The sequence below is a fragment of the Hipposideros armiger genome, unplaced genomic scaffold (genome assembly GCF_001890085.2).
Source record: "Hipposideros armiger isolate ML-2016 unplaced genomic scaffold, ASM189008v1 scaffold_13, whole genome shotgun sequence".
NCBI lineage: Eukaryota > Metazoa > Chordata > Mammalia > Chiroptera > Hipposideridae > Hipposideros > Hipposideros armiger.
The window spans coordinates 6,144,494-6,171,102 of NW_017731363.1; the positions used below are offsets into that span (position 1 = coordinate 6,144,494).

A 26,609-nucleotide genomic window follows, 5' to 3' on the forward strand; every position below is an offset into this window, starting at 1 on the left:
AGGCCTGCTTTTGTAATTGAAACTGAGGGATTGCAGAGCACTGCGCCAGTAAATAGTCCTCCCCTTTCTAATATCATGTGTTAACTTGTTTTCATGGAGTGGCTATTCAGAATTGGCAGATGACCACATTCTGTACAGTTTAACCAATGCTGGCTTTTTTTCTAGTGGAGGATAAGTTAAAAAAAAAGTTGTGATACTGATACAGAGAACTTGATACATATTTGTATCTTCTAATCAGTGTAGCCTTTGCTATTATGTGCTTCTGCTGCTTAAGAGCTGGATCAGTACAACTTGTGAGCCATCTGTCCTCTTGACATTAAGACTTGAAATCAAATATTCCATAATTTGAGACAACATCCCTAAGTTTTCCCTATAGCTTTACATTTTGTGTCTTGTCGAGTATTATGACAGTGCCCATGTAGCATAGCCATAAGATTGGTTTATATGGTCCTAAAATTTTAACTGAACTCCAGACTTTGAGAGTCATTTTGCAGGAAGCCTGTGTGCAGTGTTTTAACCTAATAAAATTGATGCGAGCAGAGGGGGATGAAACCTATCCTAAAACAGGTAAATGTAGAAGCTTCTTTTGTATCACAGGTGTGGCTTCTTCCACGGACCAAGCTGCAATGCATTGTTGATTTGATAGAGCCTCTGCTTCAATAATGTCTGTCTCAAAATGGCTCCAAGTGATTTCTGTACAGCAAAATAAAGCCAAACTCTGGAAAATCTCCCCCCCAAAAAAAAGATTTTGAACATTAATAAGTTGCATATTCCATTTCTATTCCACATTATAGTGGATTGATTTATTTATTTCGGTTCATCTTTCTTCTGTACTACCATTGATTTACTGAAAATGTATGCATCCTTAGGATATATCTCAAATGTCATCATTTTGTAAATGTTTTATTATTGGGGTAACCTCTTTCTAGATCTATGATTATGTTCATTTCTCTTCCCTGCAGATGGTGGAAAGCAGTATGATTTACTGAAACAGTCAGAGACATGTCGTAGTAATAATTTTAGGCCTTCTTTTCTATTGTTTCAAGGCGTGGTCTTAGACAAAATAGTGTATAGTTTGTTTAATGTTTCTGTTGACAAGTACATGATTTTCTTCATGGTAAATTTGTGTGGTTTCAAGTATGGTTCAAAACTTATTTTCTACATATTTTCTTAAGAACAATAGGTGAGAATTAGTAAGTGGAGGTTATAAACTATACTTAGAGTTATTTATAACATATCAATGAGAACAGGTAAAATTTCATGGAATCTAAATAACAATCTACGCAACATTAGAGCTTAAAATCTTAGGAAAATGGGGTATTAGTAACATTTCAAAAATCTGGTATATATTTGTTCTCATTTTATCTATTTAATAAATGTTACAGTGTTCAAGCCTAGTCATATAATCATTAAAGAATTTCTCATTCTTGAAAATGGGATAGCTCTACTATAAATAAAATAGTGTACGAGTGAGTGAGAGGAATATAATTATTACATGTATGCTGCATAGATCCTAGAATCATGACGTTTAGGCCTTTAGCCCTTTCTATAATGTATTCATTTTTGTGTTTTTTGTAGATGACTCTTCCTGAACCATATTTTCTCCATATACAAATTTGAGATGTTGATTTTGACCTTTCAGTCAAAACAACAACTCTAAAATATTACAAGTTCATTGACTATTTATAATTCAGGTGAGAAAAATGTATAAAAGCACCTTATCATTCATAAATACATATATTGACATAAAGTGACATTATTATAATTTCATTATGATACTCTAGCTGTTTATTTACCATATATTTTACACTTTCAATGTAGGAGCCAAGATACTTCCTATATTGTAGGGTAATGTACCTCAGTAATTAAAGTAGGCACCAATAGATGAGATACAGGATGAGCCTCTTTCCTTTATTTGTATACTGCCACTTAGTACATGCTTTGTTCTGTAACCTTAATAATGATGCTAGATTGGTGCTCAAGGAGATCCTTTATCATTCCTTTCTGTAGAGGAATTATAAGAGAATCAACTTAAAATAATAACATTCCATCTCATATTTATTCTGCAATGTATCAAGATATGAGTGTCTCAAAATGCCATGTACCAAGCGCTTTTTGCCCACTCTGTTTTTAGAATTAGCTCTTATGTAAAATGTTCCTTTTTTGTTATGGCCAAGTTATACAGCATAAAATTAAATGTCTAATTTATTCAGTTTACACTTATTGAGCACCACTCTGTGTCAGTCATTGTACTAAGCCCTGGGTTCTCCAAATTCAGAAGACAAAATGCCCAACTTAAAGGAACTTCCAGGCTATTATTGGGCACACAGACATGGGAACAAAGAATTATAATGTGGGCATTGTTGTAATGGAGGTCTGTAGAGTGGGAGATTGAGACGTTTGGAGGGTGTCTGGAATGCGTCTGCACTAGGAAGGCAAGGTCTAAATCAGGAAAAGCCTTGAACACTGTATAAAGGAGTTCAGATTTTATTCTGTCATAAATAGAAGGAAACATTGAAAAATGTTGATACAGAGAATGACAGCAAAATTTTTATGTTGGGAAAGATGAATTGGAAGGGATCATAACTAGCAGCAGGAAAACCATAAAACTGCTTTATTGCAGGTGAGAGAGAGAACATGGCCTGATTTAGGAAGATGGCAGTGGAGAATGAGAGGCAAGGTTATATGTAAAAAATATTTCAGAGAAACAATTGTTAGGACATGGAGATTGTTTGGATGCAGGGATATAAGGAAAGTGGATAAATTTGAGATGGCTTCCATATACTCGGTTTTTATACTGGAATAGATGGTGCCATTCATTGAGACAGTGAATACAGCAAGGAAGACTCCACTGGAGGGGGAAATGAGATGTTGTGGACATGTTGAGATGTGTAGAAATGTAGGCATGGCATTCATGAGGGAGGTCTGACCTGGCAGTGTGAAATGGTGGTTAAAGACATGGACATGGTTGACATTGTTCCATTAGAATGTAAAGAATGAGGGGTGAGGGGACTAGGAAGGGGTCCCTGGTGTGGAGAGCAACAGTATTTTAGGACAGTTGGAGAAAGTGTCTTGAAAGGGGACTGAGAAGGAATGGACAAAGAGGCAAGAGAGCCAGGAGAGAGCAATGTACACATACTAATGGAGAATGAAAGAAAGAGAAGATAGTGTACACAGACTACAGGGTATCTCAAATTACTTTTAAGAAAGTTTGCGAATAGAGTAAAGGCATGTGTAGCCTTGGTACTAGACCCTATCAGAACCAGGCAGCTTTCAGGACTGACTCTCTTTCTCTCTCAATGGCTACATAATCTGTTATGGCATTTGCTCCCCTTTTCACAATTGTTCTAACCTACCTCTGCTTTCTCTACTTGCTTGTAATTTCTGCTTTGTCATAATTTCAGCTGCGTAGCCCATTATAGCCTCTCATCTCCCTATTTGATATAACCAACACCTTTCAGTTTTTTGCAAATTGCCTCATTTTCTTGGTAGTTCTTACTTTAAAATCTGGAGAGAAAAAATCTGGTTAGTCCAGTTCATCATTTGTGTAAGGACATTTCATAGGTGATTGACGCTCACCCATTCTGTGGCCTAGCCAACCACTTATGAAGTGCCCTGAGTAGGATCAAGGAAAGGGGAAAGGGATTTGTTTGTTTGTTTATAAGATGCCAGTGGTTTGAACATAGAAAGAGTTGGTGAATAGGAAGTGGTTGAAATACAGAGAGCGTTTAATGGTTTAATTGTTGAAGTAGTGTTAAGGTGGCAGAATTTGGGATTCCGGAGCACAGGAAGCTCAATAAGCCTTGTAAAGGGAGAAGGATACCCTTCCCTCTGCAATGGGGTTAAAGAAGGAAGAAGGAGTGGGATGCAGATAAGCTTGGAAGTAGGGGAACCTGCCTGTTAGCACACTTTATGAAATAGGCAACAAAGAGAACTGCTGAGATGAGAGGTAAAGATTTCCAGTAATTGCTGAGGCAAATTCAAATAGGAATCTAACAACTAAGGAGATGATAAATTGATTTCCTCCCCCCACCACTGCAGTCCATATATAGATAGATTGGGAAAAGGTAGACGATTGAACTAGTTAAGAGTTGAAATGGACTGAACTTTTGGCTTGGTGAGAGTTAATGCTTTTTTAATTTTTTCTATTCATTTGGTTCAACTGTTTTGTTTTTGTTTTTTTAATTCTGATCTTCCATCGTTTTCTCTTGCAGGTCTTGATGACTGTTTGCAGCAGTACATTAAGAACTTCGAGAGGGAGAAGATCAGTGGGGACCAGCTGTTGCGCATTACACATCAGGAGCTAGAAGATCTGGGGGTCAGCCGCATTGGCCATCAGGAGCTGATCTTGGAAGCAGTTGACCTTCTGTGTGCACTGGTAAAGACATAAAACTGGTGGGAAGGGAAACTTCAATTTGTCTCTTTTCTTTCCTTTTAACATTATTTTCCTTTTTTTAGGTTTTATTTCTCTCCTTTTCCGACTCTTTTTAAAAATAATTTAAATGCAAGTAGAAAAAATATCCCTAATTCTCAATCAACTGGATGTAGTATTTTCCTCCTTCACTGAATTTGGTATATTATACAGTGCCAAATTACAAATTAAAGAGGCTTGTAACTCAACTGGTGACATTACATTTAGTTACTTGAAAAACTTAAGTTAGAGCTTACCAAGGGAGTTTTCATAGCAACATTTGGGATATCCAATTGTATATAATGAGATATAAAGTCCATTCCCTTCTAAAAGTTTTGATTTAGTGTCACAAATATTAAGTAATCTATTTTAGAAAAATCATCCTTAAAATAATCAAATTAATTGTGTTCTTCATGTATATATCCAATGAAAATGGAATATTGCATGTTATATGGTTCCTTTTGTATGTGAAAAGAGCAGTGTCTAAGAAGACAAGATAAATCAGTGTCAAAATATTCCTGCAAGATCATATTAGTACATTAGCTATTCTGAGAGCAACATAGATTTTTTTTTCCATGTTAGGTAAGGTAACACTAACCTGAGAGGTTTTAAATTCTTCCAGATATTTGTGAGGGGGCTAGAACTATTGGGTTGTCGGAAAAGTCATGGCACATTTTTGCAACGAAAAACATAAAATATACATCATGACTTTTCCGACAACCCAATATAATAATCAGGGATTGAAATTTGGCTCAGTCAATTTCTGACCCTTGTGGTCAAGTAATTTCATCATAGCTTTCGTTCATTTATTTAAAATGGAGATAATAACAGCTACCTTTTGGTGGTGGCATGAAAAGCAAATGAGATAGTGTTTGCACAGTACCTAATTCAGTGCTTCACACACTGTAAGCATTTAGTAAGTAGTAACTATTGTTAAGATGATGATGATTAATAAGAAATGAGTAAGTAATTAAACATAATTCAAGAATCAATTAATACACTCAGCAGTATGTGTGTTAGGTATAAGATCTAGTTTCTGCTCTCTTGAAAAGCCTAGTGGAGGGAGAGTGACATACAAATAATCACAGTACTGTCGTATAACTACTAAAATAAAAGTATGATCTAAGTATTATGGGGGCACAGAAAAGAAAACACCTAGGTTTGACTAAGATAGATGGGTTTATATTGTAAAAGAAGTAATATTTAAGCAGCCTATTAGAGGATTAATGAGCGTGTGTTTGGTAGATGGAGGAACAGAGGGAAGGGTATTTCAAGTAGATAAAACAACATGTACACAGGCACACAGAATAAAAATTATGCCTAGTGTGCTTGAAAAATGGTAAGCTATTTGGGATGACAAAAATAGGTGGGAAACAGTGGTAGAAAATTAGACTTTAAAACATAGAGTAACAGGGCCAGACTGTAAGTACCTTAACATCATGATAAGAGATTTGTACTTCCTAGTGTGAGCATTGGGGAACCATGCAGGAATGATGAAATAATTTTTTTTATTTTTTTTATTTTACTGATTTTTTTTTTAGCTGAGCCATCCTGCCACCTGTTGGCAGCTCAGCGGCAGCTCAGCTCAGGCCGGGACTCGAACAAGGTTGCTCAGAGCTCGCACTCTTGAGCAAGCTCTGAACCAACTGAGCCACTCGGCTGGCCCTGAAATAATTGTTTTTAAAAACTGACTGATGGTAGTGAAAAGGATAGAATGGAATGACCATATACTGAAGACAGGAAGAATAATTATGACATGTTTAAAGTATTCTACTCAGGCTATGTGGAAGACTTGAACTAATGATGTGCAACAGGAGTAGAGAAGATCTGGTGACTATGAGGGGTGAGATAAAGGAAGGAGTTGAAAATGACTCCATCTTTTCTAGCTATAGAGATAGAGTAGATGATTTTGCATTAATGAAGACAGGCAGTAACAGCAAGAATAGATTTAGGTGGGAATATAAATTTAGTTTTGAATTTGTTGAATTTGAGGCATCTCTGGGTTATCCAGGAAAAGATAATCATCAGACAGTTGAACATATGAATTTGGAGTGGAGAAGTGGCTGAAGATAGAGATTTTGGCATCTCAAGGATATTGGAATTAAATCCATAGATAGAGAGATCATCCAAGGAGGGCCTGTGGAATATAAAAGAACAAAGGAGGCAGCTTGACACCAGCTGAATAGGAAGAAGAGGAAGCTGCAGAGGAGGCTTATGGAATGGTCAGAGAAGCATATGAAAGAGTTGTCACAAAAGCAGTGGGGAGTATAATTTTCATTAAGGAACATCAATAATGTCTTCAAATTTTACTAAAAGCCAGTAGGGTAAGCAAGGAAAAAAGACCTTACTGAAAGCAATGTCTAAAGCAGTAGAATTTGAAACCATATTGGTTGAATAGCACCTCCCCCTTAAACATGTCAGTCTTAACGTTAATTGTCATTCCATCAGAGACACTCCCTGGTCACTCTCTCACCCTTGTTTGGCCTAAAATTAGCCTTCCACTGTTATTCTCTTTCTTAACCCTCATGTTGTTTTGTAACTATATATTTGTATATCAGTTTAATGTCTGTTTCTTTCACTAGACTATAAGCTATGTGGGAAAAGTGACTATGCTTATTGAACAGCTAGTGTGTAGCACAAATGCCTGGCAAGAGTGACTGATGAATAAATACCTTTTGAAAGTGGCGATAGTCTTCACACGTTTTTCACATGATAGTTTGGGGGTCTGTTTCCCTAGTCCCAAGATCAGAGAAGTCAGTTCAGACCAGAAAACACACACACACACACACACACACACACACACACACACGTACACTCTATCCCTTATCTGAATCAGATCACAGAAATCATGTCTGAAATAAAAGATTATTTGGGGTAAGGTAAGGGTCCACAGTGTTTTTGCATACTATTCTCCAAATGCAAGTCAGAGTGGCCATGATGGTACAATGGAAGTGGCAGTGTGGCCTTGACGGTGCAATTGAAGTGGCTTGGAGATCTAGCAGTCCCATATTTGCCAAATCTGCTATAACGGTAATAGTTGGGTATGTGAGAGCTTGAAGTCCGGGGTGTATGTCTCATAAGCAGGGCTCCCTGTAGGTGAACCACTCATATGCTAGGCTCTTACACTGCCAGTTTGAAGAAGGAAGGATTGATGATTATGGGGTTACCTACAGATAGTCTAGACCTCTAGGCTTTGGAATTTGACCTGTGAACAAGCTCTGTTGACCTACTTAAAAGGATGGCATCAGAGTATATAACAAGACCCTTTTGATGTTCAAGCTATGTAGCTATGGTAAATCCCTTCATATGCTGACTTTTAATCCCCCTACAGTTCTGGGTGTAAGCACTGTAGTGTTACATCATTTTCTTGGGAAAACTTCATTATGTGGTTGAGCTCTTCTAGAAGTTAACACAGAAAACCATAAATCAAAACACTGAATTTATTATTTCTGTGTTTATTCAGCAATAAATTGCTCACATTCCCCAAAGAGGTCAAATATTAAACTTCCTCCTCACTGCTTCCTAATAGCTATAAATAAGCAAGTTAGAAACGCAGGTATCTTTCAGCTTATTCACCAGATGTTTTCCAGTGAATATAAAGCAAAGTTCTGAGCACTGAATCCTGACTGACTTCTACATGCCATTATAAAATCAGGCTAAGATCCCTCATCAACAGGCTAAGGTTACTAGACCTGTAGTTCTGCTGCTGGGAATGGGGAACTATGTCTTATCTCTTTGAAACTATAATGTGTCTACTGGCCTTTCTACTTTTCCCTTACATATATATACTGTATTTATTTCTTCTTTCAACATTTATATATTCATGTTCAAACAGTGCTACCATGGGGAATACAAAGATGAAAAGGCAGCCTGTGCTCTAAAGATATATACAGCCGAGTAAAGAAGACAACAGTCATTAAAAGATAATATAGACTTAATGAAAACCCCAGGAGACTGCAGGAGGAAATTATTAACACTACTGAGGGTCCACGACGTATAGGTGGGCTTTGCTTTGGGTTTTTCAGGATGAGTAGATGTTTGCCAAACAAAAAAGCTGGAGAAAATTTATCTAGGTAGATGAAATACCATGTGTAAAGACAATTGTGAAAGAGTATGGGGTGTTCAGAGGAAAAGGAGAATTTTGTTTTGGTTTGTGCAAAGTGGGAAGTGATGGGAAGGAAGGCAATTTACACTTTGTGTCACATCATAATTCTTTGCTTAGATTTTTTGGTCCTCCAATATACTTCCTACCCAGTGCTTAGCACATAGATGATGTTAAATTAATGTTATCTTACTGAATGAAGTTCTCTGACTTTCTCCAGACAACTGTAATTTTTCCTCTTGCCTACATAGCCTCTGACTCTGAAGTTTTTGTTCCTAGTATAAAGACACACAATAATTACCAAATTCCTTTGTTTCTTTTAAGCTACGGAATATTTTCATCTGCCTTGTCGGAAAATTAGTCCTGATGGGGAATAAATTTTATGGCAACTGGTGAAAATCAAAGGTTTATTTGGTAACTTGTTATTCATGCAACAAATATTTATTAAGTACTGACTATATACCATATTATTCTAGAAAGGAGTAAGCTATTCATGATTTGGAGGTATATGAACTATCATTTAGTGTGCTTAAATAGACAGCACAGTATATTAACTGTGCTATAAATAGTAAAGCATAAATAAAATATGTATAGTTTAATGTGTAGCCTTTAATTTATGTTCTGACAATACACCTTTTATTGCGAAGTATAAGTGAATTATTTATGACAGGATAAAAACAGTTTTCATTTAATTCTTCATGTACTTTTGATATAATAGGCATTTTGCAGGAAAATTTTGATGTCTGCAATTGCTAGGATTTGTTTCTTTGCGACATAATTGCTTGGTTCATTCGTCTCAAAATAATTTATTTGTAAAAAATTCATTAAAGCAGTCTTTTTAGGACTCACTCATTTATAAAGCAAAATATTATAAAACCTAAACACCTGCTACATTCAAATTAAGAGCTCAATAAAATAGCATTGACGTTGTAAAATATGTGGTGCCAATATTGAATATTTTTACTTTAGTGTTTAGTGCAAATCTGCCACTACTGAAGATATGGACAACTCGATTTTGTAAAATGTTAAGTGTGTTCCTTCATTTCTTTCTTTCATGTGCTTTTGCATGTGTATAATTGAAAGAGAACAGTATGAACTTAGCACCAATTCCTTAAGACTACACTGGTCATCTTGAATCAGTCTAGAGTCACAACTGGTTCTTGGCAGACATGCTATTGGCCAAGTATATGAACAAATAGGTAACATAGACCAAAGAAAATGGTGCAGAGAAAACTGGAAAACCACATGCAAAAGAATGAAACTAGACCACTATTTGTTAACATATATAAAAATTAACTCAAAATAGATTGAAGACTTAAATTTAAGACCTGAAACAATAAAATGCATAGAAGAAAACATAGGTACTAAACTTAAGGACCTTGGTCTTAGAGAGTATGTTATGAATTTGACCTCAAAGGCAAGGGAAGTAAAAGCAGAAATAAATGAATGGGGCTATATCAAACTAAAAAGCTCCTGAACAGCAAAAGAAACCATCAGCAAAACAAAGAGGCAACTAACCGAATGGGAGAAAATATTTGCAAACAACCCTTCTAATAAGGGGCTAATATCCAAAATATATAAAGACCTCATACAACTCAACAACAACAACAACAAAATCCAATTAAAAAATGGGCAAAGAACTGTAACAGACACTTTTCCCAGGAAGACATACAAACGGCCAACAGATATATGAAAAAATGCTCAACTTCACTAGCTATTAGGGAAATACAAAGCAAAACCACAATGAGATACCACCTCACACCTGTTAGAATGGCAGTTATCAACAAGACAAATAATAACAAGTGTCAGAGAGGTTGTGGAAAAAAAGGAACCCTCATACACTGATAATCACATGATAGAGGATAGATAGGAAGGAAGAAAGAAATGAAAAAGGAGCTAATAGATTGGAAGTAATTAAGGGTGTGTCGGGGGGGCATGATGAAGAGACTGGAAGGCATAATGAGCTGGAAGAATTATGTCTGCATTTAAGTGAATCTCAGCAGTTAGACATGGAAATAGAAATAGCTAGACCAATAGAAACATATTGACAACGTTCTGCAGTTAAAAGATAACTTTGTGCAACAGCAGACATAGAGACTAATGACATTTCCCCAAATCCTCACTTGACTGTGGATTCCACTAGGCCAGGAATGCTGTCTAATTCATTTATAACTCTTAACACTAGTTTCATTGCCTGTACATTTCTAACTCTTAACACTAGTTTCATTGCCTGTACATAGTGAAGTACTCAGTAAATACCTTGATGAATGAATAAAATATTGATTTTAAATATACTCTCTTTCTCTTTTATAATTCAGAATTATGGCTTGGAAACAGAAAATCTAAAAACCCTTTCTCACAAGTTGAATGCATCTGCCAAAAATCTACAGAATTTTATAACAGGGAGGAGGAGAAGTGGCCATTATGATGGGAGAACCAGCCGAAAATTGCCAAACGACTTTTTGACTTCGGTTGTGGATCTGATTGGAGCAGCCAAGAGTCTTCTTGCCTGGTTGGACAGGTAAGATCTTCCAAATGTTCATAAGTAATCCTCCTTGGATACCAGTTTGAATATAATATTATTTAATGGTTTCCTGTGAAAGGATTGGACAGGTAGAAAAATGTCAAATAACAAATGTCTAATCATGATTCATAATATGAAATGAAGGAGTTAGATTAAAATTGTATATGTGGTTAAACATTTTAATGTTAACAGTTTACAATTGTTTAAAGAAAACTAAGCTCTTTCATTTTTTGAATTTTTTTGTATAGGGTATACTATATGGTTAAATAATCAAAATTTAAAATATATTTGTCTATCATAAGAAACTCTGTTAATATATAATTTTACCAGAATTCTTTCTTGAATAAATATCTGTAGGAGATATATATATATATTTATATATATATACACACATATCATTATATTTTGCTTTTTAAAAAATATGAGGCCTTATATTAAAAATAAAGTATTTGTATTTTTAAGATAAAAGTTAAGTTCTATATTATCAAAATTAAATATATTAATAATAACATATAACATGATATTAAATTCAAATCTGAGCATTAAGCTATATATTATTAGATTTTTGATAATTAATTAGTGGACATCATATTTAATTTGCATTATATCATTAAAATTAATTCTCATAATTGTCTAAACCACATTTACCAATTGTTTAAAGTAACTGTACTTTAATTCTACAAGTTACATAATGGTCAATAAGTAAAATATATTTAAAATATGGCTTAGTCCTTAAGTAATGTAATACACTTGTTTCAGGAGCCTTCTCAGTAATCAGAAAGCTTAAAGAAGACATACTTGATTTTAGTTGTATCTTCTTATATTGTTATCTACCCTAAAATTGAAAATTTGCTCAGCCTTTATATTTATATTTAGCAAATTTCATTATATTTTCTTTTTACACCAGTACTTGTTAAATCAATAAATAGAATGATTAGAGAATATTTTTACTACTTAATGACAGATATAGCTGTTTATAAAACCACATAAATGGCTTCTAGGACACTATAATAGTTTCTGAAATTTTATCATCTGACATAATGTTTTATAGTGCCATTATTTTTATTATCTAAAAAGATGCTCTTAGTAAATGCCAATTCACATCAAACACACATGAGTACACATACAAAAATACATGCAGGCAGCCAACCCCTGCTGTAGAGATGAAAGAAGAGCAGTTGGAGACTTACAGAGAGAAGATAAGGTCTAAGCTGGCCTCTCCTTGGGGACTGTGAAGAGTGACCAGTGAATAATCTGAGTTCAAATCCTCTGCCACTACTAGCTATGAGACCTTAAAAAAAATACATGCAGACACACACATAACAATCCATGAAGTACATAAATGATGTTTTATGTTTGTTTCATAGGAATAGAAAATGTGACAACAACAAAAAAACCCTGAAGGGAATCATTTAGATCATCTGTTTTGCTTTCATTACTGCAAAGGTTCTCAAAATGCTTAGTTTGTGTTATATCATACCATGGTGATCAATTAAATAAAAAGCAATTTAACATTTTGACCATAAAAATGAAATATGTACTTAGAGGGGAAAAAAAGACAACTTTGTGATAATTTTTAAATCTTCTGCTAAGACTTTTGTAAATTGAAAAAAGAAACTAAAGTTTATATTTTGAAGATAATTCACAGAAAAGTTCAGCTCCAGGCTGACTTGCCTATAATGATGATGCTTTAACAGTTTAAGTTTTAAGAAGAAAAGGAGAAAAAAAGAAGAAAACAATTTGCTATGCTAAAGCATTTGGACTTAATCTTGAAGGCAATGGAGAGCTGTTGTGTTCAATCGGTGAATTTTGAAGATTACTTGGGCTCTATAGTGTTGGGAAACATTAGAGGAGAGTAAGTCTAGAAGAAGGGAAACCAGTTAAGAGGCTATTTAAGGAACTCACCTTGTTTCTTCTGGATAATCACTTTTGGTGCTAATACCTCCAGCCACTCTCTCATTTAAATAAAGTAACCATAGGAGAGGTGTCTTCATTTTATGTAGGGAAATTAGCACTTATAAAGGTTAAGTTCAAAACCAAACAGCAAGTAAGCAGCGGAGCCAGGATTCAATCTAGGCATCTGACTACAGAATTGATCCTCTCCACTGCAATTTATTGAGATTTTTAATTAGAGCAGCAGCAATGAGGATGGAAGAATGTTAGAGATATTTATGCAGATAAATAAGACTTGGTGACAGGTAAGATCTAAGAGACTAAGGAAAAGGGAGATATCCATTGTAAATAAAAGGAAACTGACTTGGCTGACTCCGTGGATGGTAGCGCCATCATCAAAATAGGAGAAGCAGGTTATGATGGAAGACAAGTATTGAGTGTCAGGCACGATAAATTGTGATGGCTGGAGAATATTCAAGTGAAAAGGTCTTTAGAGTATTGCTGCTCATAAAAGATATGTGGTTGATAGAGATTTGGGAATAGTTAAAATATAGGTGATCGTTAAAGTCATAGATATATAAATATGGTAGTCTAAGGAGAGTTGTGGAGTAGATTCTTCTTATCCTGCAATTTGTTTTCCATAACATTTAGACCCTTCTAACACACTGCATAATTTACTTAATATTATTCTTATTGTTTTTGTCTGAGTACTCTTTATATCATGTACACTTGAAAACTTGGATTTTCGTGTGCTTTATTCAGTGATATCACAGTTATCTACAATAGAAGAGTTCCTGGCCTATAGTGGATTCTCAATAAATATTTTTGAGTGAAGAGAACTGGGTTGAGGAATGAGCTTTGTGAACCACCAACAACTGAAGGATGATTAGAAGTATAGCTTATGGAAAAAAATAAGAAGGCCTAACCAGAGAGGTAGGAGAAAATTAGTTGAGAGTGATGTCATGGAAGCAAAGGCAGTAAAGAGTTTTCTGTTGGTTGGTTGGTAAGTTGGTTGATTTTTTATTGAGATTTTAGTGTTGTTTTATTTTTTCCAACTTTATTTAGATATAACTGACATATAACATTGTATAAGTTTAAGGTGTCCAACATGATAGTTTGATACACATACATGCATATATTACAAAATGATTACCACAATGAGGTTAGTCAAAACACCCATCACCTCACATAATTAATTACCTTGTATGTGTGTGTGGTGAAAACATTTAATATGGGAGTAAAGAATTTGAGGGGAAAAGGAAGTGGTCAGTAGGGTCAAATGCTGCTGAGAGATTAGGTAGGGTAAGGACTGAATGTATGTGGTAGATTAAGGTAATCAGGATATATGTGACCTTACCAGAAATAGTTGAGTGTTTTTACTTAGAACTCATGAAAACTGGAATGCATAGATTGGTTGTGAGTTACAAGTAAGTGAGAACTCCTATTTGAAGAAATTTTTCTATGAAATGTTTTGTCATTTGGGATAGTTTTGTATCATATTAACTACCCCTTTTCATAGATTTTAATCTTTTAGTGGTGATGGAAAAGAGGTAAGGCAAGTGATGAGTCCTACTTCTATATTTCGGAGCTTGACTTTGCTCACTCCTCTTGCCATAGGTTGTGTGAATATCTTCACTGCTTCTTGGCTAATATACATTTCACAAGGTCCCAAAATCAACTTAAATATAATAGTATTTTATCTATAACTGCCAGATGAAATGTTGAGGCTATTCGTTTTCATGACACGTAGCCCAGACTTTTATTAGAGATTGTTAGTGGATTAGTATTTAACTTATATTTTATCCCTATCAAAAAAAAATATGTTTCAGGTAGCAGTAAAAGAACAAGACAACACTCCACACACCCTCTTGTTGTATTGTGTCCTACAACCTAAACAGGAAACAAAACATTAATCAATGCTAGAAAAGCCAAAAGAGCAATGTTCTCCATAACCATTATTGTGAATCTCTTCTGAAATACATCCTGATGTATTGTAGTATAAAAGAGCCCCAGGGGCTGATAAAGAATTGAATTTCAGCTCTGCCTCAAGTCCTGGGGAACCTTGAACTTAACCTCTGTTTTTAATTTTTTATTTTTTTGAATAAGATTATAAGACCTACAATCTTAAGTTCTCTTCTAATCGCAAATATTCTATAATTCTTTGTCCTTGTTCACCAAAGCTACATGAGAAATATATACAATTTATTTCCCTTTTTATACTGTATTTCCCCAAGTATAAGATGCTCTCATGTATAAGACGCACCTTAATTTTGGGGCCCGAAATTTGAAAAAAAAAAGTATTATATAAAGTCATTGAACTCAAGTTTTATTCATCATAAAATTAATACAACTCCTCATCACTGTCAAAACTCCCAACCATGGACCGGCCGAGTGACGCATTGGTTAAGAAATGGCATGGGACACCGGCTCTGAGCAGCAGGGCCCGAGTTCGGATCCCACATATGAGGGCCAGTGACACTGCCCTCTACAGCTAAGATGCTGAACAACAGCTCAACCTGGAGCTGGGCTGCCGTGGGTTGCCGGCGACGGCGTAGGTTGCAGCACCTGCTGCAGTGGGCTGCCATAAGCTACCGTGTGTAGCCGGCAGCCAGCATGAGCGGCCAGCAGCCTCAGTGAGCGGCCCTCAAGCCACTGTGAGCGGCCGTCCAGAAGCCGGCGACTGATCTGCCTCGCCTGGGAAGAGCGCAACGATGGTGCCAGGTTGGGCCAGTGAAGCAACATCCTCCACAACTAGACTGAAGAACAAAACAACAGCAACTAGTCTGTTCCCCTTCCCCCAATTCCCCAATAAAAAATAATTTTAAAAATCTTTAAAAAAAAGTTTAAAAAAAAAACTCCCAACCATTAGCTTGTCCTCATCTATGTCTGATGACGAATCACTGTCTTCATATGTTGCCTCGTCCTCAGTTCCATCTACGGCATTTGAAATCTACAGCCACTATATAAGACGCACCCAGCTTTTACACCCCACATTTCTCGAAAAAGGGTGTGTCTTATACATGGGGAAATATGGTAATATCAAAGGAGAAACACGAACAAAATTTGTTAGTAACTTGTAGAATCATGATTTAAGTCTAACTCTTCTATAAATAAATTTAATTAATATTTTTGTTTGTTTCATTTTAAGTTCTGGAACAGAACTAATCTGTCTTTATGCTTTCTTTATATAAGATTAACATTGTGTCTTGCCCTTGTCTTTTTAATGTTTGTTTGTTTATAAAGAACATTGAACTTATATAAGTGCTTAATTATAAAAGTTCCATAGAAATGATGTTGACCAAAAATTCTTAATATTTTGATTTGTCAGTGTAGATTTGCTTTAATTTGGAGGGTTTAAAATGACCACTGCAATCAGATATTGCTAAGCATTGGGTCTTTAACCTCAGTTTATTCCTTTGGTATATAATATGGTATAATCCTGTTGGTTAAATATGGTTGTTTTGATGCAAAACAACAGGTTTAATTTTTTTAAAGCAATACATTCTTTGGCATTAAATTTTTTATTACATTTTGGGGAGAATTTGCATGCACAGCAATATGATAAGGTTTTATTGCAATTTTTACTTTATGTCACTTGAAGGGAGGAGAAAGGAAAAGAAAGAATAAGTGAAAATCTTTAACTGTAGATACTGAACTAGAAGCTTTACATATATCAACTCACTGAATTCTCACAAAGCAGGTATCATTATCCCCATTTTACATGAGACATTAAGTAATTTCCCTGAAGCCATTCATCTAGTATGAAAATTATAATTTGAGTCTATTTTTGCCTGATACCAAAGCCCTTGTTTCTCCTTTACCATATTCCCTTGTCATGCTACATCTCCTTTTGAATGTTGACTGATTCTTAAGGATTTTGGAAGTGATTTTTAGGAATGCAGCATATCTAAGCATTTATTTGCACACTGGTATTTCTCTTCAAATACTAAAGAGTACCACTTTTCTGTTTTTGTTCTTGATACTTCAAATTGCTATATAAAATTTTATTTATGGAATGTTTATTTATCATTCTACATGGAAGGCATCAATGAGCTATCTTTTAATATCATTTAAAAACTTATGAAATAAAACTTAAGAGCTAGGGTGCTAGGGAAAAAATATTTACAATTCATAAAACTCCAATTTCAGTGGAGCTTCCATTCAAGTAAGATTTATTTTCAAAAACCAACTCCTTACATTTCTTAATTAAAATAAAATCTAAGGCTAACAAAATTCCTTTTTTCCTCCCATTTTAAATATTGACCTGAATGAAACAGCAAACTTTCCCAGAGGAAAAACCTCAAAGATGAATCACAGTTGGTAGCTTTACTGTTTATTTTCAATGCATGGTTTACTTGCCTATTTTTAACCTCCATCCTGCTGTTTTTCACACCTCATGTTTCTTGCAGTCGTATGTGGCTTTACCAAATCAAGCTATACTTGCTGGTCTACAGATCACTTTGTGTATCACCTTGTACAATGACATCATTAAAAATGTTCAAAAGTATTATTTATAGAAGTTTATTTTGCTACTTATAGTGGAAGTGTATTGTTTTCTCTCATTTTGAGAAGGAATTTGGTTCTGATTACTCCTGAAATACCTTTCAAGACCATTCTGTTTTGAGGATATATCATTATATCAATTTTTAAAGTGTCTAAGGCATAAGAATTAGGGTGTGTGAAAAAATAAAATTCAACTAAGTAAATTTGAAGATCTAATTGTTTAACCTCATACTTCATTGTGGAAGACTAAATGCTTTCCTCCTAAGATTGGGAATAAGGCAAGGCTGTCCACTCTCACCCCTACTATTTAATAATGTATTGGAAGTCATATCCAGGGCAGTAGGTAAGAAAAATAGATAAAAGCTGTACAGACTGGAAAGGAAAAAAAACAAAACTTCCTTATTTGCAGATAATATGTGTCCGTGTGGAGAAAATTCCAAGATACCTACAAAATGTCTTTTAGAACTATCAATAGTAAGTGAATTTTAGCAAGATTGTAGGATACAAAATTCATACACAGTGCCAGCCGAGTGGCTCAGTTGATTAAGAGTTACCTTAAGAGCGTGAGCTCTGAGCAACAGGGCCACCGGTTTGATTCCCACATGGGCCAGTGACACTGTGCCTGAGCTGAGCTGCTGCTGAGCAGCCAGCCTGTGGCAGGATGGCTCAGCTGGTGAGAGCACATGCTCCTAACAACAAGACTGCCTTTTCGATGGTGGTCTACGCCCGCCCGCAACGAAGACTGAACTAAGTAGGCACCTTGAGCTGAGCTGCCACCTGGATGGCTAAGTGGCTAGAGCAATGCACTCTTAACAGGCTGCTGATTTGACTCCCTCATAGGATGGTGGCTATGCCCACCTTCAACTAAGATTGTAACACAGCACCTTGAGCTTAGAGGCCACTAGCTGCCAACGCGCAGCCAGATGGCGACTGGCACCCTCCACAACTAAGACTTAAGAACAACAACTTGGCTGGTCCCCCTCACCAATTCCCCAATTAAATAAATAAATAAAATCCATACACAAAAATTAATCATATTTCTATATACTAAAAATGAATAATTGAAAACAAAAATTAAAAACATGATACAATTTATAGTTGCTCCAAAAATAATGAGATGTCTACATATAAATTTAGCAAAATTTCTATAGGATCCATATGTGAAAACTATAAAACACTGATGCATAAAATCAAACAAGACCTAAATAAATGGAGAGACATACTGTGTTTATATATTGAAAAACCCAGGTTGGTAAAGATGTCAGTTCTCCACCAATCTCCCTGTAGGTTTAATGAAATTCACTGAAGAACCCCAGCAGGATTTTTTATAGCTACATACAATGTGATTCTAAAGTTTATGTTGAAAAACAAAGCAACTGGGATAGTTAATCAATTTTGAAAAAGAAATTACCTCATTTTAAGTATTATATAACTACAGAAATCAAAACTGTGGTACTGGTGGCAGGATAGATATACAGAGAGTCCAGAGCTACATCTTTATAAGTATGGCTAGCTGCTTTTTGACAGAAGAGCTAAAGCAATTCAGTGGAGAATGAATAGTCTTTCAACAAATGGTGATAGAACCCTTACTTGCATAGGCATAGGAGAAGAGCGAACCTCAACCCAAACCTCACACCTTATGCAAAAAATTGACTCAAAAATGGATCATAGACCCAAATATAGAAAATAAAGTCATAAAACTTTTAGAAGAGAAATGACTTCGGTTCAGGCAAAGATTTCTTAGACATTGCACTAAAGGTACAATCCAGAAAAGAAATTATCAATAAATTGGACCTCATTAAAAACTTTTGATCTGCTAAAGATCCCATTTAAGAGGATGGAAAGACAAGCCATAGACTGAGAAGAACTATTGGGTTGTCGGAAAAATCATGATGCATTTTTTGCAATGAAAAACAGAAAAAATACGTCATGACTTTTCCTACAACCCAATATATTACAGATCACAAAGTATATTTAGAACTCTCTAAACTCAATAGTAAGAATACCAAAATTCCAAATAGAAAACGGGCAAAGAGCTTGAGCTGATACGCACATAAAGATGTTCAGCATCATTACTGATTAGAAAATTATTAGGGGAATATCGATAACTATTAGATATAGATAATATATAACATAAATATGGAAAAGATATGTAACTATTGGGGAAACTCAAATTAAATCTATGATGATATGCCACTACATAGCTATTAGAATGTCCAAAATAAAAAATAGCGAAAAATCTATATTAAATATTAAAAAATATAACAAGTAAAGGAACTTTCTCTTACATGGACCCCTGTGACAGTGGGAGGTGCTTGAGTTGTAGAGTTTTCTAGAAAAGAGACAAATTCAGTTTCTAACCAGGAAGCAGTTCTATATAAGCATTTCCAGTAAATTACCTAAAGAGATTAATAGAGATCTAAAGCACTAAGATTCCAGTAATTTGACTAAATTTTTACCTCCATATCATCTTTTATATTCGGGATTTTGTTTTCTTTTCCTTAAACTGGACCTTTCAAATCATGAGCTTCGACCCCACAAAAACCTTTGACATTCACAAACAAAGAGAGGATAGGAAGTAGTGGAAGGCCACTGTGAATTCATTTGGTGGCTTGGAAAGCCTTTCATTGTGTCCTACAAAAAACACTTGCTAGGAAAGACTGCTGCTATCTGTCTATAACAATCTTGAAAATATAGACCTTATACCAGTATGTATATGTTCATATATATATATATATATATATATATATATATATATATATATACACACACACACACATATATGTATATATCTATGTCTATATATAGATATATTTATATATCTATATAGATATATACATATATACACACATACATGCACACACATCTGTACATATAGCCAAAAAAATGCATACACATTTTAAGAAAGGAAAACTGTATCAATTGTAATACTCAATTATACCAATAACAAAAGATGAATACAAGTCATGTTTGACTTCTGCAATTGCAAGAGATGCTCTAAGTGGTTACCATCAGAGTTCAGATACTTCTGATTACCGTGGACTGCTTGAGCAACATTGACCAAAGTGTCCACTTGTATACATTTTTTTGATACTCCCTATACACACACACACACACATACTGTATATATTATTTGTACACCAACTTCTTAAAAGGATGTGAAATGACATAAGTAATTGGTTTAGTACAAAATAAAAATCTAGGTAAGTTCATGGATGCAATATATTAGTGTTTGTGTGTGGGGTGGGGGGAGGGAAGTTCTGGAGACAGAGTTCCTGGGTTTGAAAACCAGCTTCAGCACTTTCTAGTTGTCACTTAACATTTCTCTACCTCAGGTTTCTCATCTGTAAAATGGGAATAATAATAGCGCCTATCTTATAAGAATTGTGAAAATTATTTAGTACATGTAAAGCATTTTGAACAGTAACTAGCACATAGTTAAGTTTTTGGTGTTAGCTATCAATATTGCTAGCTCTTAATTGTGAATATTTCAAGAAGTTACTCTATGCAAAATATTTGCTTCATTTGAAAGTAAACTAAAATGTTCTTTGCCTAATGCACTCCTTTTTTTGTTGATTTATTTTAAATGTAGTGAAAAGACCTTTTAAGAAGTATCAAAGAACTTCTAAATATTAAGGACTAAAAAAAGAGAAATTTGATGGAAAGCAAATATTATATTTTTTAAATTTAATTTTCTTCTAAGCATTTCCCTCAATTTTTTTCCTTAAAAATATCCTGAATACTTTTATCGCTATATAAACTTCAGAACAATTTATTTCCTATTATTTGAAATCTTAATTTAGGCTACTGTATTTTGGAACCTTTCAAAAGCTGTTCCTATTAATCACAATTTTTCTTTTTCTTTTGTAGGTCACCATTTGCTGCTGTCACAGACTATTCAGTTACAAGGAATAATGTCATACAGCTCTGCTTGGAACTGACAACAATTGTGCAACAGGTAGTAGCAGACAAACTTTCCTTTTGTTAGTTTATTAGTTATTTCATATTCTATCAATGAGAAGTATTTCTGTTTACCAAGAGTTTATAAGATATTGGTTTGGGAGTGTCTCATTCAAAGAAAAATGGTTCTAAAGAAACCAAATATGTAATTATTCAATGGAAAATTGTTCATATAGCCCAATAAACAAGGATTTTATTCACCAGAAGATGTAAAATTAAACTGAACCTCTAGTGGCACCATTATAATAAGTTTATAAGTTTGTTAGTCTCACGCTTTTAGTGAAGCTGACTATATTGCCTTTCACAAAGGTAAATTACCCCATTTGGATAACAATCTGAGACTTTTGCTCTAAAACACTATTAGTTCCTTATCAGTACAGCTATTAGTTGCACTTATATAGGTAAACGTACAAATAAATATACATAATAACCTTTAACACTGATCCACTTACATGACCTTATATTTTTACTTTGAATATTATCTAAGTCAAGGATCCCCAAATCAAGTGCCTTCAGGAATGCAGCAACTAATATAAAAATGTTTGAATCAAGTCTGGCATAAGATATGGAGAAATGGTAGAGAGGTGAATTGACTAGTACATGTGCTGCAAAAATTTATTCAACTCTAATAGCAAAACACTCCTGCGAGACCTGAGGCCTATAGCCACCACTCTATGTAAGACCAATTTCAGCCTGTTGCTGCTCTCTCAGAGTGCCATTATATGTGAGCCTATCCAATGATACAGAAATAGGGAAAGCAGAGGGTGAAATATGATGATATGGAAGAATACTGGGGAAATTGATGATTTAATTTATCCTTCTATTCCCTGTTCTTTATTACCAGGGATAATTAAGAGTTTCTGTATTGCCTGTATTTTCTCAAAGAAATAAGAAATTTTATTAATGTAGATTTAAACACTTCAGTATATATTGTATTGTACTGTATAGATTAATACTGGGTATGTGCTTAGTAGCAATCTATCTACAAACACTCATAATAAGATAATAATTATTAACACTTATCTGCTACATGACAAGATGTGTGATAACTTATTATGTGTATTATCTAAGCTTTTCATTTATACATGAGACCAAGACAATTGAAATACCATGGAATTACACAGGGGGATTAAAAGTTTGCTTATTTTTCAACTTGTCATACATGAAAAATGCATACTTATTGTGATTTCTATGAGAATGCAGTCCATCTCATGCCAAATTTCCAAAATAACTTTATTTCCAAGCATAGTTATGACAGAAAGTGGGTGTTTTTTAATTCTCGTTTCTCCAAACATTTGGATCTGGATGGCCAGTTTCAGGTTTACTTTTGAGTAATGAGCCAACTCTGTTACCTTATAAACCAAGACTGCAATTTTAAATGGTAACTATGCTAAGCTTTCTTGAAAATATTGAAGGAGAATACTTAGGTGTATTCATTTCCACTTAATTCATATATTCTCCCATATCAAAAGTAGATAAAGTGTACTTGGGGAAAAATTACCTTTCTTTTAACTTTAATGAATACTACTAGAGTGAAGTCTGAAATGGAGAGTTTTCTATGTTTAGAACTCATGGGTTCCATAGCATACCTTTGCCCTCTGATCTTCAGATGTTACATTGAGAAGAATGGCTGAAATGATTTTCAGTGAATTAAGATTTTCTATAGAGGAATGTGCAGTGGTTCGAAGTAAAGTTTGTGTCAAATATGACTAACTCACTCGTGCCCCTATTTTAAGAACCTGCCATCTAAGTAACAGTGATTCAGTTTTTGTTTCCAGAATATATGAACACCTGCTATTGACAACTCCTTCATAGAAAACATATGCCATTCTGATATTGCCCTCAGAGGTTTGTTCATGCTCTCAACAGGACCTTTTAATAGATACACTATTTGGCTCAACATTCTCTTTTAGGAATCTTGCTTCAAGGCATAATGGGTTTAAGTTTTGCTATTTTCAGGTCAGGAAACATAAGGTAGAATAGAGAGAGATGCTTTTACAAGTTGAAATTTTAAGTACATTTCATCTTGACCCAACATAGAATTATGAAAATTACTCCAAATAATTGAAATACTCCAAATATACTCAGGATGTAGAAGGACCTTCTGTACCCTCCGCCCACTGTATACTCTGTTTTGAAGATGCCTTGAAGTCCTTCTTAGAACATTTTGCTCTAACATTACCTATTTCTGTTTTTTAAAAGTTTAGTAGCTCATAACATTTATCACAGTTTCTTCCACTTTCCTCTCATTTTCCCATCACGTGTCATGTTCCCATGTCACCTTTAAAATGCTTCCAGACAACCACCTCTATACATGGGTGTTTTTGGTTCTTGCCTTGCCCACCCTACCCTAACTTGTATCTGACTTAATATCTTAATTCATCTACTTTAGCTAGGTCTTTTCTGTTATACCATAAAGAAAATATTAGATGAAGTTTCTCTTAATAAAGTACATCTTTATGACATCCTGATTTAATCTACTTATAAGTATAGACTCGATTACTTTCAGACTGGCCATCCCAAAGCCCAGTTCCAATTTTGTCACTTTTGGCAATTTTACACTAATTTCCAAATTGATTACAAACTCAAAGGGCTCCAAGTATGATCCTAACATAATTTCAGTTTTATCTGTCAGTACTCCCATGTATTTTAATTGTGCTGTAGTTCATGTCGATAAAATAGATCTTCCATTTTCAACTTTCTATGTTGTGAGTCCTCCTCAGTACATGCCCCATATCTCTTTATCTCTGCCTGTTAAAATTATGTCCCATCCTTTAAGGCCTCTAGGAAATGCCACCTCGTTCATGAAACTTTTACTATTGGGTTGTTGGAAAAGTCATGACGCATTTTTGCAATGAAAAACATAGAAAAAATACGTCATTACTTTTCCGACAACCCAATATTCCGTACAACTGTTTGTACTTTCCCCTTATTGGCCATTTGTATTTAGTGTAATTATTGATATGGTTGGGTTTAGATATACCACCTTGCTCTTTGTCTTCTGTTTTCTATCTGTTCTTTGTTCTTTCTATTTTTCAGTATACTTTTGCATTATTTTTTTTATGATTCCATTTTGTCTATAATTAACTGTAATTCTTTGTTGTATGGGTGGATGTAGAAATCCCTTAAACTCACTTTACATAGCATTTCGCATCTCATCTATGACAGTTATTTTCTGCTGTGAATAATAATTATCTGACTTCCATTAGATTATGAACTCCTTGAAGACAGGAACAGTGTCTTGCTCATTTTCATATATTGTAGGTTCTCATTACATACTTGTTAAAATAAACTGATCTGAGCCCCAGTTATCCCCTGTGGTTAGAACATGTTGTTTGTACTTTTCCAAGAAAGATTTGGAATTAAATGTTTGAATTGTTATTCATTTTTGTTTCATCTCCCGTATAAAAGCTGCAGTTCTATCTCTGCTATTCATGTAAGAACCCTAGAGATATCCAGAGATATGCATTACTTTACATCTCAGTTTATTCATTAGTTAAAATAAGAGTATTGATCCTTATGACCACTTTCCAATGCTAGGATGAAAGTGAACGAAACTTCTGAAACACTATGCAAATATACAATGCTAGCAAAATATACGAGTATCTTTTAGTGGAAACTTAAATATAGGCATGATATATAGTTTGTAAAATCATCTCTTAAATAATCCATTATTTTTCTGCTGTTATATAATGCCCTACCTTGGTACCAAGTTTCTCTGGGCTCTATGGTCTGTTATTACCTATCACAGCAATAGGAATGAGGATGATAGATAAAATAGTTACGTGGTTTTTTTCTTGATAATGAAACTATGGGTGGTTTTATTTTATTTAGACGCTACTTTTTTGTGTTTTACAAATTTTCTAAAATGAATTTGAGTTATCAGAAAAACAAAACTGAATGCTGTGTACATTGAAGAAATGCTACTTTGATAAAAGAGCACAGCATAGACAAATATTTATTATATTTTAAAATAAATTACATAGTTTGCAAACAATGTTCATCTAATGGTCATTCAGTCACTATACACACATTAATCACTGCATTCACTTGGAATTATATGCGGTATCTGAAGGTGGAAATTAAACTTAAGCTGCCAGTAAAAGAGGCCAATTTGAATAAGCAAAGTATAGATTTTTTTTTCAAATATCTAGGGCATGCATTTATTACCAGGCTTTCAAGAAATCTCATCTGAACAGTTATGATGATAGTTATGCTTTGAAATATGCTGTACTTCAAATTATTCTTCACTCAACTTTAATTATTTTTATTCCCTTTGCAGCTAGATGAGATGATCAATATCTAAAAATAAAGTGTCACAAATAGCCTTTTTCTCCATCTTAACTCAAAGGGGTGGTACTATGAAGTAAGTGGAAAGTGCTTCCTGATATCGGCTACTTATATTTAAAGTAATTAGAGGCGAAAGCTTATGTAAATTTCTTTTAACAAGCTCTGTTTGGAGGAATTTATTTAATCTAATATGTTTTACTTATTTCTAGTTGTGATGGGTTTAGATAGTTATATTTGAAGCCTTTTAAAGAGAGCCCCCCAACAGTTTCCTCCCCACATAATATTGGTTATAATAATGCATTTGAGAAAGAAAGGGAAACTGGTTTCAAAATCTTAATGGAAAGAATTCTCACAAAGAACTGAAGCTTCATTTAGAGCATTGTCAGCAACTGAATCAGAAAAATGAGACAGGTACCCACGCATTTCTTGTCAGCATTGAAATAATTGCCATGATGCCTGCTCTAGTGGGTATCACCTTAACCTAAAATTAACCCTACTGTACCATTTTTATATTTTCTACTTGAATCACAAAAATGATTAATTAGATGGTCACTAGTTAAGAAATGGGCACAAAAGTATTGGTTTGCAAAGTGAAGATTTGGTGGGACTTAGAATATTTGGAGCAAGGGAAAGAGTATTGAGAGACTTGAGGCTTAGCCCTGTTGCTTCATGATTCTTTTACCTTGAACAAGCAATGCAATTGCTTGTGTCATCTATAAACAAATAATTCTATATATCATTGTAAGAATAAAATTAGAAGTATTAAAATGGTTCACAAACGTGAAGTGAAAAACAGAGAAAGTAATATTATATGTAAAATGGCTGAGAAATAGACACTTGATAAAAGGAATTAGAACAACAACTTTGTTCTAGATAATAAATGCACACAGATTGTTTTTCCCTCCATTTAGTGTTAATTTTCTTTA

The 26,609-nt window shown here is 34.4% G+C and overlaps 1 protein-coding gene across 10 annotated transcripts in view; it reads left to right on the plus strand.

Annotated features, from left to right (window-relative positions):
• The window catches only part of CNKSR2 (connector enhancer of kinase suppressor of Ras 2), a 265,333-nt gene that overhangs the window by 48,486 nt on the left and 190,238 nt on the right, over positions 1-26,609 (plus strand). For all 10 annotated transcript variants that reach the window (XM_019666991.1, XM_019667006.1, XM_019667049.1 and 7 more), the window contains exons 2-4: positions 4,215-4,378; positions 10,832-11,034; positions 21,304-21,391. In XM_019666991.1, coding sequence (XP_019522536.1) covers positions 4,215-4,378; positions 10,832-11,034; positions 21,304-21,391 — 455 coding nt within the window. The remainder of the gene's footprint in view (positions 1-4,214; positions 4,379-10,831; positions 11,035-21,303; positions 21,392-26,609) is intronic.